Consider the following 15,206-nt stretch of genomic DNA (forward strand, 5'->3'; position numbering starts at 1 on the left):
GTTCAGCTTAATCATCACAGTCTTGCATCTCTACATCAATCTCGGTGGACAACTTCATGGCAATTTGTCATTCTTACAATTTGGTTTTTGCCTGGATCAACAAACTGCAATTACGTGTTAATCAGTGAGCTTTAGAGGTGAAGCAGATATATTTTGTTTCTCTTGGACAGAGCCAGGCTAGCCCTTCCAAACATTTTAGCGCAATGTGTTTAATGTGCTTTGCTCCTCTTGTTCTCTTCATCTACATGTCATGGAGGCTCGTAGGATTATGGGTTTAGCCTCAGGGCATGTCTTTAATGACTCGTTCATCACAAACATCACTCTCTCCTTCCTTCAACCTCTCTGTCTCTCCCCGTCTCCATTGCTTTCTCCCTCATGTCTCCCCTACTGCTCACACCAAGCCAATTAACCACACATCTGTCGAACAAACCTCGTAAAACACGGCCAAGGTGATGAAATTAAGCCTGAGTGTGTGTGTGTGTGTGTGTGTGTGTGTGTGTGTGTGTGTTAGCAGGCATTAGCAGTAAAATAGTGTTATTCCATGTTGTAGAGTGTCTTCCATTAGGTAGAGTATCAGCCTCTCTGCAGGGAATCAGTTTACTGACAGACACACTTATTCTTTATTCATCCTTCTACACACACATTTGTAAGTGCGCGCACACACACGCACATACGCACATAAACACACACACACACACACACACACACACACACACACACACATCTACAAGGTAGTCAAGGGATGAAGCGTAGCAGGACTTGAGTAACTGCATATTGCCCCCAAGTGTAGAGAGGATAAGATTTGGGACTTGACAGATGCTCATGTATAAATGCGACCAAATGGTCCAGTGATGAACAAATGAAAACTTAGCGAGGTGTATTTGGCCCCTGGAGACATTTAAATTCAACAATTTGAGGTTTCTATTATTTTCAGACTTTTTTTTGTCCCTGTCTCTCGATATCACAGTCAATTCCTCTTTATATAACCCTTCAGAGTGTATCTATATTCTCGGCCCTTTTCTTATCGTTTTACTTCTCGTTTTACTTCTCTGACATTTAATATTATCGACTGAACTTAGTATTTAATTCTCGCCTCCTCTCACCCCTCCCTCCACTTCAGAACCAGCGGGAGCAGAACTACACAGTTTTGAAGACTCGCTCCAACATGATGACCGTGGATGGGCTGAAACCAGGGACCACCTACGTGTTCAGGGTCAGGGCTCGAACCGACGGCGGCTATGGGAGCTATGGTGGCGAGATCGAACTGGAAACCAGCCATGAAGGTAAAGAGATTATTAATAAATGTTTGTTTTTGTAAATAATTACAGTTTCCTGTTTTTCCCTGTGGTTGTCAGCTGAAGACTGGAATAACAGGCAGTGGCTGCACTGAAAAGAGTTACAAACAAGTCTATAGTGTTAACACAAGAAATCCATATTCGTGGCGAATGGTGCAGGTGAACAAGAAACACAAACATTAACAGCAGAGCAAAGAGTACCACAATTTGATATCAAGTGCAATAAGAGCCTGATTTGCTCTCCTGCAGTTTAGATCAATCCACTGGATGGTTAAAAAATAGCTCACTTTTCATTCAAACGGCTTTTTCAATTCCGTTGTCAGACAAAGAAACCTTGGCAGCCTCACAGGCTGTCTACGTATCTGAACGCTGAAAAGCATCCTGGAATACATAGCAGGTGATAGGAGACAACCCAATTTCGCAACAAAGGAAAAACTTGGATTACCGGATTGTGAGCTCCGACCATAGGAGCAAAATCTAAAGGGCAGGAGAAGTTTACAGCAGTCATAAATCATGATAACAGCGATGAATACAAAACACCTGGCATCCTCTGCTATTTTGTTGGCATTTGGTGAATTAATTTGCCTGGACAGCTTACTACCTGGATGACTCATATTTGAAGACAGGTTTTATTCTGCCCTCCTGAAACTATACTGTAACAGCAGTGATCTGTGCAGAGCAGCATTTGTCGTCTTCTTTTTTTTCTTTTTTTTTTTCTTGCTGAAAGGAGACTGGCCACTTAAATTTAGAAATGAAAGAGGAAAAGGAGACACCAAAGAGAAATCTATGCTGGGGTTTGATCCAGGCCAGTGGGGATACACAGCTCTGGGCAAACCATGTTGTGTCTGTGCTATGATGTTTTCAAGTTCTCTGTCACTCGTCCTTTTCTCCTTTGTTTGCTGTCATCCACTTTCATTATCTCTTCATTATGTGCTCTGGGATTTTCTGCTTTAGAGGCCTCGTAATGTGCTCCTCAAAGTGAGCATTGATCCCCAGACGGGCAGAGCAGAGGGGGATAAATCAGTTAATGTATAGCTCTGCACTAAAGATTGTGTATGTGGCGTACAACAGGCACACATTAGCCTACTAATCCTTTAATAATCAATAAAAGGAATTCAAAGCTGGGTTTCTATTCCTGTCCTGCAGCAAATATCTGGCATGTGACTGTGACCTGCAACTTACTGTGTGGAACTCAGGTTGGGTATCACTGATATATGTAGACCCCAGTCACACGGGAGGTTCACGGTCAAGTTCAGTCCTGTAAAATCTGCCAGATTCAGCTGACCCCATAGCAATCATATCAAGGTTATCTAATCAGATCAATTCTATTGATTGTTAAAGAAGGCTGTGTATGTGTGTGCCAGTAAATGTAATAGGGGATCAATGCTTATCTGTGCCTGCCTAGAGGCATTAATTTGCCTCCAACACACACACACACACAAACACACACACACACACACACACACACGGGCATTCATGTATACATACACACACAGACACACGTATCCGCTCATGCTTAGCTAAGCCAGATAAATGGGGTATTTGTTTTGAGTAATGGCTCGATAGGTGTGGCGTAAAAATCGATGCCTCTTTGCAGAAAGTTCTCGGCGGTAGCCTTGTTATGTGCAATGTTAACATATCCATTTGGACAGCGCAGCCGAATGGGAATGGTTTTCACGTCCACTCTCATACCCTCATAGGCAATGCAGAGAGGGAGAGCGCTTTTCATCAAGGACTTTACTTACTATTCCACCCACCTCCCTCTCTCTCTTTTACCCGTTTGCCGCTCTCTCTTTTTCCCTCTCCTTCAACCTCTGTCTTTTATCTCCTTTTCTATTGCTATCATATTTCATTCTCTCTCCCTCTTTCCCCCGCCGCATTCACCATCTCTCTTGCTGTCTTTTTTTTTTTCTTTTTTTTTTTGAACTCCCAGCCTCCTTAAGTCTTTTCATCCCTAACTTTACTCCGGCGGAAAACATCCTCGGCTTCATTTCATCCTCGTTTACGCTTGTTTTACTAATCCACTGTGTTCTCTCCGTCTCCTGTATAGATGTTTTGGCGATCGGGGACCCTAACCAGTCCACCATCCTGGCTGTGTCTATCGCTGGGGGAATCGTTCTCCTAATCTTCCTGGTGACTTGCTTCATTGTCAGCGGCAGGTAGGGGAAAAGTCAAGAGACTCTGAGGTCCTCTGTACACGAGCGAGCTGCACCATGAGATCAGGCAGAGAGCGCAGGGCAGGAGTAAAGTGCAGCGGAGGTTTCTGTCACTTAGTGGCAGGCAGCCGGAAAGTGCTGGGGAAATCTGAAAGAACCAACTCTATCAAAGTGCTTTTGAACTATGTATTTGACGCATGAAACACAGAAGAAGGTATTAGCAGTTATCCTGCCAACCTTCACATGATCGCAGTATGAGTATGAGTCAGTCTCATGTCCTACCCATGCCCATACGAAAAAATGCTCCCTCACACACCAAATCCACAGATGAAAATAGTCCCAGACAAATTGACTACTACACCTGTTTGAGTAGTGTTTGTTCAAAACTACAGTGCCCACCTGTTTTAGGAATTTGCTTAGCATTCTTTAAAAAACAAAATCCATATTTACTGTCTGTTTGTACAGGTTTAGGTCTACAGTAGGAGGGAATGGGCTCGGAGCTGAGAGTTATACAGACAGGCTGGGGAAGTGGAAAGTATTGAAGACTCACAAACACACGATCAGGTCAACGACAACAAAGATTCAAGTTGAAACAGACTGACCTACGAGCGCACCAAGCAAAGTCCGAGGTAGCATTGCCTCAAGGTCTTCACTCCGCCCTTGGGAAAAACAATAGCTCACATAAGTGAATCTGCCGATAATCATATGTACATGGCCTGACGGGTGAAGCAGAAGTGTATTCATTTACACACAATGGTTAACACACACATTCATACATGAGCTGGAGATCTCCCACTCGGCCTCTCTTCATAGCGTTCTGCCTCTCTCTGGGGGATTACGTGTGGGCGTGCCAAAGCAGGGCCTCCAACTTTGACATTTACTGTATACTGCTGCCAAAGCCTGACTAAAGGGCATGTTATTCTATATGGGAAGAGCATGGACTCTCTATGATCACGCTCTTTGAAGGTTAGGCTGCCGTTCGAGCACTGTCTCGAAGAAGGCCAAAGAGGCGAAGGGAGATGAGAGGGAGAAAGGAAAATAAAAGAACGCTGATTGGTAAGAGGTGAGAAGATGAAAGGATCGGCGTGAGGAGGGAGCTCTTCAGAAGGAGAAGAAAGGGATGACGGCGAGAGAGAGAGAGGAGAGGAGAAAAAGGGGACGACAGGCATCTGTGATTTACCGTGCCTGTAAATAAATGTTTATCCTCTATGAGCTCCGACTAGATTAGCAACATGTTAGGAGCTACACACACACATCCACAAGCACACACTAATGCACACACACTAAAAACATTAGTATTGATTGAGGTGATTGCTTATCAGGCTGAGTGCTCTATTCACTATTGACTAAGAGGGATGTAATCAGTGGTGACTGTCCTGTGTGGCGCGCGCTCACACACATGCACGTGCGCGCGCGCACACACACACGCGCGCACACACACACACGCGCGCGCACACACACACACACGCACGGCTTGTGAACAGAAACACATCAACGTATTTGTTTTTTCTAATCAGAGGGGAATTGTGAGGTATGTGTAAGAGGCTAAACAACCTGTTAAACATAGTGTGTTATGAACTCACATGATGACACAAACACACTCACACTCAACTTATCAGCTTTCACAGGCGGAGTAGGTGTTAACTAGGTGAGGGGTCGATGCACTGCCATCAATTTCAGGTCTTTCTCTTTTCTCTTTCCCTCCCTCTGTTTCTATCTGTCTTTCTTCCATTTAGAGGATGGGGACACCGGGGAGGAAGTAGTGCTGATTACTGCTTTCTATTAAACAACATCTGTACATCTGTGAAATTGTGTGTGTGTGTGTGTGTGTGTATGTGTGAATAGGTGGAGTGTGTATACTGTGTTTGTAACTGAGGGATGAAGCGAGGATCAAAGCTGCATCACTGGAGAGACGAGAGCAGGGGGGGAGGGAGGGAGAGAGAGAGAGAGCTCAGGGGGGGAGAAAGATGGACAGAAGCGAAGTAAAGGAGAGACACAAGTGGAGGGTAAAATGAGAAGATATTAAAAAGGCAGTGGGAATGACAGACTGCTGGGGGGGGGTACATCTGAAGTATGTTTGCGCCACTAGAGAGCTACATTTTGAGATGGTGAGAAAGATAGAGAGAAAGAGGAGGAGGAGGAGGCTTGAGAGAGAAAAGGAGATTGATGGAGGGAGGAGGAGAGCCAGCGGGAAGGAGAAGAGAGAGGTGCAAGGAGCAAAAGATGAAAAGGTAGATTACAAGTGTGTTTGAAAGAGAGGGAGGAGGAGGAGGAAGGGCAGGGGCAATGACGGGCGGGTGATTGCACTGTTAGGTGAAATAGGAGTGCCATGTTACCGGTCTGAAAATAAGGATTGGTTAGTCTCTTCTTATGTTGTCCACACCTCCTCCTTTTCATCTACTTCGTCTTATCTGTCAATCAGTCCATTTCTCTCCCTCACCCTGCTCTCATTTCACTCTGTACGGCACTCTCGCTCTCTGCCTCTGCTTTTCTCTTCACATTCCCCATCTTCTGGCTCTCCGGCTTTCATTTCCTGTTCCGCTCTCGAAATTTACATTTGGATGAAAACCCCCTGTAATGTATTGAGAATCTGATGTATTTGCTGAGACCTGTTCAATGTGGATAGTGATTAAATTGGAATTGAAATAGACACCGTGAGTCAGCCATGGTTGAAATGATTTCCCACCAGACATTTGTAAGGTCCTTTTCCCACTAAATGCCAGCTGTTTAAACCATTTCCCCAATAATCACTAGACTGGATAGAAGTGCTGGAGTTTTTACCCATAGTTCATCTATTGAATCCACACGCCGGACCATAGTTTGAACAGCCTGATAGAAGGGTTTTATTGCTGAACTATGAAATAACAATACACAGTGCGCCCTCCCAGTCTCTGTCTTACTGTCATATACTCACATAGGCGCATACACACCTCCCGCAGCCTTTGCCGGCAGGCTACTGAACAGCTATGCCTCATAAACAGGCTGATTTGCAGGCCATTCTGTTCTGTCCTGTTCTCGTTTAATAAAGTGCTGTTATGCTATTGTTACCGCAGGAGGGAAAAACATGAAAAAACGCTGAGAGCTCCTCAGACACAGCACGGCGCTGACAAATCACATCAGTTATTGCAGTGTGCGTGCCATTATTGCTGCGCGAGTATATATGTGTGCGAGCGTGTTGTGTTTGTGTGTGAAGTTGGTGCTTTTGTCCTCCTGAGGGTGCTTTGGCAGGCTGGCAGGTGCGAGCGATGGGAAGTTAGCAAGCGACTGGCACTGCCACTGATTCAGCAGATGGCCTTTCACTCAAAAAGCGCTCTCCCCTTTGGTCCTCACTTTCTCTCACTCCTTGTTAAACATGTTACAGCTTCTGCCTCCCAGCATCTGTGTGCATGTGTGTGTGTGTGTGTGTGTGTGGTGTGTGTGTGTGTGTGTGTGTGTGTGCGTGCGCGCCTCTATTTTGTCTGCAGTCTAATGATTCTCCATCCTTGCAACCATCTCCTTTTCTGTATAGCTGCAGGCTTTGGTTATAAGCCAGATTCTTGTGTGTTCTCCCATGTTCATGTTTTTAATGTGGGAGTTTTGGTGAGCAGTCAGCATGAAGTTGTTCCATCTATGTGATGCCCGTTTTTTTTTAAAGATATATCATCTGCTATGCGTCTCAAAGTCTGCCTTTATGGAGCACATCTGTTGTAAGAGCTGGAGATATTCAGCAGGGATTCAAGGGGGGCTGCAATCTGTTAAAGAAAATGTCTGAAAATCTTAAAATAATAAGCGGTGATTAATTGGATACTTAGTGCAAAATAAGATGTACAATTTTTGCCTAGAGCCAGCTTTCTGACTACTTCTCCTACAGAGGTGAGATCAAACAAGAATTCCCATTGATAACCATCTTGCTGCGTGGTTGAGTTTTTATCCAAGATGGAAAAAGAAAAAAAAACAAAAAAAAAGGAGAAAAGAATAGAGTGCGAGTTCCCTTTCCACAGACAGATTCTACAAGCCTAGTTTGAGAAAAACAACCTTTTCTGAGCAGAGTTTTGAATAATAAAGAGTGAAAGGCCGAAAGAGAAAGGCACAAAGGAAAGTGAGATGTCATAACGTGGCTGATTCGAGCAGAAAGACTTCTCAGTCTCACTAATAGAGAGCGGTAACAGCTCTACCTTCTTAACACAATAGCATGTCCTGTTGATGCGCATGTTTGTGCGCGTAAGCCCTTTTTACCTCGGCAGCATCTGCTGTGCAGCCCAGGGTTATTCTTAAAAACTTAATGACAGAAAAGAGGAGCGGAAGCGTGATGAGGGAGAAAAAAAAAGAAGAAGGGGGGGGGCGCGTTGATGAAAACATGCTGTTGAGAGAGCAGAGAGCAGAGTTAAGAGGCAGTGAGTGAAAGAGACTTGTGAGATACTGAAGAACACTAATTAAGTGTAAAACAGCTCAAAAATGTTGTGTGTGCGCCTGCCTGTTTGGATTTCAAAGAAGATGTGAGAAAGTGAAATTAAAAGCAGCAAAGACCGGATGTGAAAAGGGATTTTGAAGAATCCAACGCTTGGTTTTGAAGCACAAAATCGCAGGAAATAGAAAGAAAATCAGGAACAAAGGCGCAAATAATAGAACCACGTTTGCCAAATGGTGCTTATGGTGAATTTGGTGGAGGCAGATATCAGCCAATGCCTTCTCCCTCCTGTGGGCGGTGTTGGTCTGTTTCTGTGATAATAGCACTAATAATCATTTGGCAGGCGATAGATTCAGTCCACACCAATGTGAAACAAAACAGGCCAGCGTGGGGGTGTGTGGGTGTGTGTGTGTGTGTGTGTGTGTGTGTGTGGGGGGGGGGGGGGGGGGGGGGTGCATACATGGATGATGATGACGACGCTGATGATGTGTGTAGTGTCATTAGACGGATTTGTATGTGTTGCTCGGATGCTGGTGCTTTTCAGTTAATGCAGCCAAATACAGCTTTGTCTGCAGAATGCCTGGAACAGCAGCTAGTTGCCGCAGGTGCAAAACTATTTCACTCGGGCTTTATGCAAATGAGCAGATGTTGCAGTGAGACTGATCAAATGTCCTATAAACATCAGACAAATTCAAAACTGGTGGTTTTTTTTTGGCCCTGGTTTTAAAGTTTATGGCGCATTTTAATACATTAACGGATCGACGCACACGCTTCACACACAAGCGCACATAATATGATCATGACCTAATCAAGTTGTGTCGGTGTAGTAACATCATTAGGGGAATTAGTTTCACACTGATCTGTTCGCAAATATAAAGATACACTTCTCTTAATGATACAGATGACATGCTCCTCTGCTTCTTCTTTCTCCCTTTTTTCATCCTCACACGTTTGACCTTTTCACCAGGTTGTTAAAAATTCTGCTACATTACACCAATTACCGCAGCCGAGCTCCAGACCTCACTGCCCCCCCCCTCCCATCCCCTCTCCTCTTTTCTCTCCTTTCTTTTCCTTTTCCTTTCCTTTCCCTCCATTACCACTCTCTTTAATGAGCGGCAGCTAAATGAAATGTTTCCAAACAGGGTGTTAATGAAACATAGACAGATTTATTAGTCATAACTCTTCAGCTAATCATTTCCCCTTCCTAATAATTAGCCCGAGCTGAGTAAATCTTTTCACACTGTGGTCAGAAAGTGCTGAGCTGGTGCCAGACCAGGCCAAGATGGAGAGAGAGGTAGAGAGAGAGGGCCAGAAAAAGAAATCTCTCTCACTTGTGTTACTGAACGCTCCGTTAAATCATACATACATTTTTGTCAGTTTGTTTTTGTTTTTTTTTTTCATGGTGTTTTGACTCTTAATTAATTATCCACAATCAGCTTTCATAGTTTATTAGCACCCCAGCCGTGAATGCATTTTGTTTTTCAGGTTGGAGAGCAAGGCTTAATTTTGCTGTGAAATAATAAGAGTGAATTTAATCCATTGATTTCATTCCCAGTAATTATTTTTTATTTAATAGCTTGATATTAAATGGAATCACCATTATCATGAGTAATGGTGTGAGCAGATACCCACAGCAGGGCGTGTGTGTGTATGTGTATGTGTGTGTGAGTTAATCTCTGTGTATGTATGAGGTGGAGGAGGAGGGGGTGATGGAGAGACGAGGATAGATGTGTCATTTCATTGTGTCATGCCGGAGGGGTGACTAATGATTTACTGATTTCATTTTTCTCGTCATTCTGATTAGCAGTGGGGAAAATAATGTGGGGAGACAGGAAATGAAAGAGGAGAGGAGAGGAAAGGAGAGAAGAAGAGAGGAGACCAGGAGGAAAGGAAAGGAAAGGAAAGGAAAGGAAAGGAAAGGTGTTTGCGTATGAATGACCCTGTCTGAGTCTTCCTTGTCTCAGAGTATATCAATTTCTACTTTGGTTTTTCAGCCAGCAGCCAGCCTCTAATCCTATAAAAGGTGGCCGCTCATATAAAACAAACTAGACGCTACCACCAGCTCAGAACTACACACACTTTATTAGCTCTTTTCATGTCTCAGGTTAGCGTTCCTCCAAGGTTATTCACTTACATGAAGATAAACGGTGTCGCTGCCTCTGTCACCGGCACATCACAGTCCACACACAACGCTGTTCGTCTTTGGTCCCTCCCTCCGGTGCTGTTTCAAAGTCTAGGTTCTGTCCCACTTTGTTTCAAGGTTATTCCACCATCCATATTTACCCCACTCTCTCTTTTCTTCAACCTTTAGTGCATGATCAAGCTTTTTATTCTGTCCTGCCATGGTTTCCCTTCGTTTGATCTCCTCTGTGCTCCCTCTCCCCCTTTTGTCACTATGTGGTCTCTCTGTTTTCCTTTTTCTACTCTTTCCCCTTGTCTCTTCTATCTTGCTTTTTTTTTCTTTTCTTTTCTTTTTTTTTTTTGCTGTCCCTCAGTTTCGCTTTCTTCTTTCCCCTCTCTGGCTCAGATAGTGACTCCAGTGGCTCACCACACATTTCTGATAAGATTACTTTATTTGTGAACTTCAGGGTGCTAACAGCTTTGAATACATTACATCAGAGGATACTGTAGCATTTGTGTGATGTGATGGCCCCGTCTGTGTCTGACAGGGGTCGTTCTCTTAATTACACACTGAACTGTCAAGCTGCTGCAAAATAACATCAGAAACACTGGTTATCAGAGGAACAAGTACAAATCAGCTCAACTCAGGAAACGTCTCCCTCTCTATAGCCGAGAGTCAGACTGAAGGGGAAATGGAAGCAGCCATGTAGCCTGAGGCTAATAGACCAATAAATGAAGACTTGGCATAATACTGACAATATCAGGGAAAGGAGGAGGCCTGCTTTGTAACACATTTTGTAAAACGTTGAGAAGATTATACAATCGGGCTGAATCCCACTGTGTTTTCACACAGGACCCCCTGCATTTTGACTTTCCTTAGTCACCGTCAGACAACTGTATAGCCATTATGTTAAATATTTTATTTGCCACACGCCCATATGTGCAGTGAATTTCAGGGCGGCGTACTCCTGAGGCTGTGCTAAAAAGTGTATATGCAATTTAATGTGAGTATTAAAATGCAAAAGTGCATATTGGACAGGTGTGCAAGCTGTTCTCAAGCAAGTGCTAATGTAAAATGTCATAGCTGTAAAACAAACTGTGCTATAACATGGTGTACATATCCGGAGTGCTACATGAAAATGTGCAGGGCAATGCAAAGGATTCAGAGAAAGACAATATGCCAGACAAGGCGGTGGATACACAGAGGACAGAGTCCCCCGTCCTGATGGCTTTAGGGTAGATGAGTTCAGTGTGCTCATACTGTCTCCCCAAAGAGGAAGTCTGAGTGATTTCATTCGTTCTAAATGGATATTTTGGCCGCTCTGACTGTAATATTTGCGTAGCATTTGTGGTTAGAGTTAGCTGACAGAAAGACTCAGTATTCGCCACATGCTCATGAGAGTTGACCTGTGTGCGCTCCGGTTCCTTCCCAGTGTCAAGTGGACTGAAAACTCCAAATTGTCTGCTCGAGTGAATTCGAGTGTATTGCTCTATCTCGTGTTAGCTTTGTGATGGACTGGCGACCTGCCCGAGGTGTTTCCTTGGTTTCTGGCCGATTCACACTGGGATAGGATCCAGCTCCTAGTTATCTTGAGATGGGATTAAGGGGGTAAAAAACAATGATTTGAAGAGCAAATGATGTTGGATCCTGCTTCCTCGCTGACTGCCTTCATCTTCTTTCTTGAGCTTACTGTTTCGTTGTGGTTTAGACAAGACGTTGTAGACGCCATTCTTTTTCTCTCTCAGCCTTTCTGCAGCCATACTGTTGACTGACACTCTTTCTCTTTGTCATCAGTCTATCGGCTCTCTTATCTTTTCTCTTGCTCTCCTTCAGGGTGAGCTATGTGCTGATAGTGTTGCACTTTGTTATTCCTTCTGAATCCTCCAACCACAAAGCCAGTATTCGACATCTCCATCCTTCTTGTTTCCCTTTTTACTCGCCATTCCGCTATTTAGTGCTCTTTCTTCTTATAATACAACCTCTTTCTCTTCTTCTTTATCTTCGGCTCCTGTCGTTGCAGCACAAACGCTGCCCCACCCCTCTTTCATCCCACATCCCGTATGTTAACCTTCGAGTTTCTATCCCTACGGCTGCCTCCCCTTCTCTCCTCGCTCTTCCCCTCCATCTGATTGCTTGTTAGTTGGTATGCAGGCTTGGACCCCCATTGTGCGTTCTTGCCTGTCAGCACTCTCTTTTTCCATCTCCCTCTCCCTCTCTCGGTTTTGTGTCTTTCGCTCTCCAGCTCCTAGTGTCCACTCTTTCTATCAAAGAAAGAAGTACAGAGAAAAAGAGAGCAGCAGACAGGGCCTGTTGGGGGATGGATAAATGGATGGAAACAGGAGGGAGAAAGAGAGGACATGTGGGTTATTGGACAAAGGAATGTTTTCACTTAAAGGAAGAATTACGAAAGAATATACCACCCGCGAGATAAAGGGCAGCAAGCGAGAGAGAAAGAGGGGAACACGGGGGTGGGGCTACGGGGACAATAATATATGGATGGAGTCCTATGAAGGTGGAAGCTTGCTAGCAGAATGACAAATGGGTCTCGAGTGACAGAGCATTATATTAAAAAGTAAATTGATATGCAAATGTGGAGTGTGTGGCTTTGGAGGACAGGGATAGCCTGTTGTCCTCAGTGAAGTGGAACAGAGAGAGGCAGAAAGAAAGGTGAGAGCCCGGGTGCGATACTGATATCGCAGTCCATTAACGTGTGTGTTTTTGCATGATTGGAGCAAGGCGTGTGTACTTTAAAATCTGCATACATCCGTGTGGGTGGGATGTGTATTTACAGTACGAGCCAGCAGTGGTATAGTGCAAATGGATGGCTGCTGAATGGCACAATGGTTTCTCCCACAGTGACAGATAGTGCCAGCTTCACACTGCAGTACAGCAGGATAAAGAAGCAGCCAGTGCCAATGCAGGGGGACCGTCTCATTATAAAGTGTGTGCCAGCTCCAGAACCTCTGAATGTTCATATGCTGAAGTAAACACCTGTGGCATCCAAATCAATAGCAGGCAGCTAGGAACACACCGAAGCTATGTGGTGACCAGAGCCATGTTTTCTGAAGCTGCACAAAACTTTGAGATACGGCATGGCAACAACCTTGTCTCCAGCAAAACACATTCACATACCACTATTTTGTCAAACTCACGGAAGACTTTGAAACGACAGACTGGAGTTTGCACTACATGTGTGAGATACATGTGCTTTTAAATTAATATTTTGTGGAGAAGGTCAATTAGTCCCACCTTGTGCTTCATGTCAGCGCTGGCATTTTGAATGCCAATCTCACCACGAGGTCCTCAGTAGCAGTTCCAGAGCTTTCAATCAGATCAGAATCTTCCTCACCAGATGGAGTTTACACAGTTGTCAAAGAATCCCTGCCTCTCCAAAAACCTCTCACCCATATTGACGTAAAGGTTGAGATCGAAAGTTATTTGCAAAAACTGAACAGTTTCATTTATATCTTGGAAACACAGAAGAGCTTATAGTGGGATGAAATAAAATATTGCTCTAGCCAGCAAAGGCCATACGTTGATCAGAAAATGCTCAAAATATACAGAAGAACTGATCGACACAAATTTTGACAGAAAGAGGAAACAGTGGCTCATTTACATGGAAAAAAAAAAAAGTGTATAACTGCCATGTTACCAATTTCAAAAACGCAAACTCAACAACAAATGAAAGTCTTCCCAAGTCCACTCCTGAATGACAGGTTGTGCAGTTGCATTTAAGGTATTAAAAGTATTAAAAATATCCATTTCAAACACACACACACACACACCACACACACACACACAAAGACACACACACACACAGACACAGACACAGCCGTGTGGGGGGGGACACAAAAGCCACAGCCATGTCAGGGTTTGTACTATGCTTAAGACTGCAGCGCTAATGATTCATGACACTTCTAACTGCAGAGGAGAAATGAGTCGCTCTGTAATTACTATGGAAATGTGTTCATTTCCCATCAGACACACACACACACACACACACACACACACACACACACTAATACAGAGCCACCTCTAGCAGTGTTTCAAATGTGGGGTTTAGTGTTTTGCAGAAGGTGCACATATATGTGTGTGTGTGTGTGTGTGTGTGTGTGTGTGTGTGTGTGTGTGTGTCTGTGTGTGTGTGTGTGTGTGTGTGTGTGTGTGTGTGTCTCTGTGTGTGTGTGTGTGTGTGTGTGTGTGTGTGTGTGTGTGTGTGTGTGTGTGGGTGGGTGGGTGGGTGGGTGGGTGGGTGGGTGTCTACGCCCCCACGGGATTATCGCTCTTGGAGCAGAGGTGTGACCCATGTCCCCATTCCCCATATGTTCTAAACACATGCCCCAAAGCACTGTATGTGTTCGAGAGTGTGTGTCAAGGGGGTAATGATCGTCCCTTGGTGTTCGACTGGCTTGAGCCCAGCTGATAACCAGGTGGGGCCCACCAACTCCCCTTTCATAAGAACATTATGCCCCCTCCTCTTTATCCCCAAATACCAGCAATCAGTCCCTACCCTCGTGTGAGTGTGTGTTTGTGTGTGTGTGTGTGTGTGTGTGTGTGTGTGTGTATTCCCATAACAGCCTATTGATGTCTGGGTTATACCATGCATTCAGCTGTGTAAAATCAACACAAGGATTAAAGACCAAATGACTGAGATTTACTGAGCCTGGCAGACCCCACCTTTCTCCATTTTTGTTGCTACGCATGCTTCTCATTCTTAGTCATAAGACGTTTCTCTGTTTATGCTTTATTCTTCTCTTTTATTAATTTGGTCTTTGTTTTTTGTCCTTATCTCATTTCTCATATGACTTTTCTTTATCAAAGGTTTTTTTTGTTTGTTTGTTTTTTTTCGCTATTTCTTTCAGTCTCCTTTTCTCTTCTGTCCTCCTCTGTACTGCTTCCTTAAATCACATGCTGCAGATTCCCAGTTACTCTTGGCTCTAAGCCGAAATCAATTTGTCCTCATGATGGACAGACATACTGACTGGTAGCTGCTTTACCTGTGCAGCAGTCAAGGAGGATAGGATAAGAGAGGAAAAGGGAGAGTAGAGGAGAGGAGAGTAGAGGAGAGGAGAGGAGAGGAGGCCACAGTATTTATGTCATGTTTATTACCTCATTATATAAAACGGCTTTTACATTTTATGTTTTTTGGCCTAAAATTTAAAAGAGCAGTAAATCACAGACAGTGTTAGTGGTGGCTGATTCAAGCCGAAGGCTGAAGCACAACAAAGTGAGGGAGAAAATACGCT

At 44.2% G+C, this 15,206-nt stretch overlaps 1 protein-coding gene across 3 annotated transcripts in view; it reads left to right on the plus strand.

Annotated features, from left to right (window-relative positions):
- The window catches only part of epha4b (eph receptor A4b), an 88,443-nt gene that overhangs the window by 49,422 nt on the left and 23,815 nt on the right, over window positions 1-15,206 (plus strand). For all 3 annotated transcript variants that reach the window (XM_056391066.1, XM_056391067.1, XM_056391068.1), the window contains exons 9-10: window positions 1,121-1,283; window positions 3,346-3,454. In XM_056391066.1, coding sequence (XP_056247041.1) covers window positions 1,121-1,283; window positions 3,346-3,454 — 272 coding nt within the window. The remainder of the gene's footprint in view (window positions 1-1,120; window positions 1,284-3,345; window positions 3,455-15,206) is intronic.

The sequence above is a fragment of the Seriola aureovittata genome, chromosome 12, assembly GCF_021018895.1.
Source record: "Seriola aureovittata isolate HTS-2021-v1 ecotype China chromosome 12, ASM2101889v1, whole genome shotgun sequence".
Lineage (NCBI taxonomy): Eukaryota > Metazoa > Chordata > Actinopteri > Carangiformes > Carangidae > Seriola > Seriola aureovittata.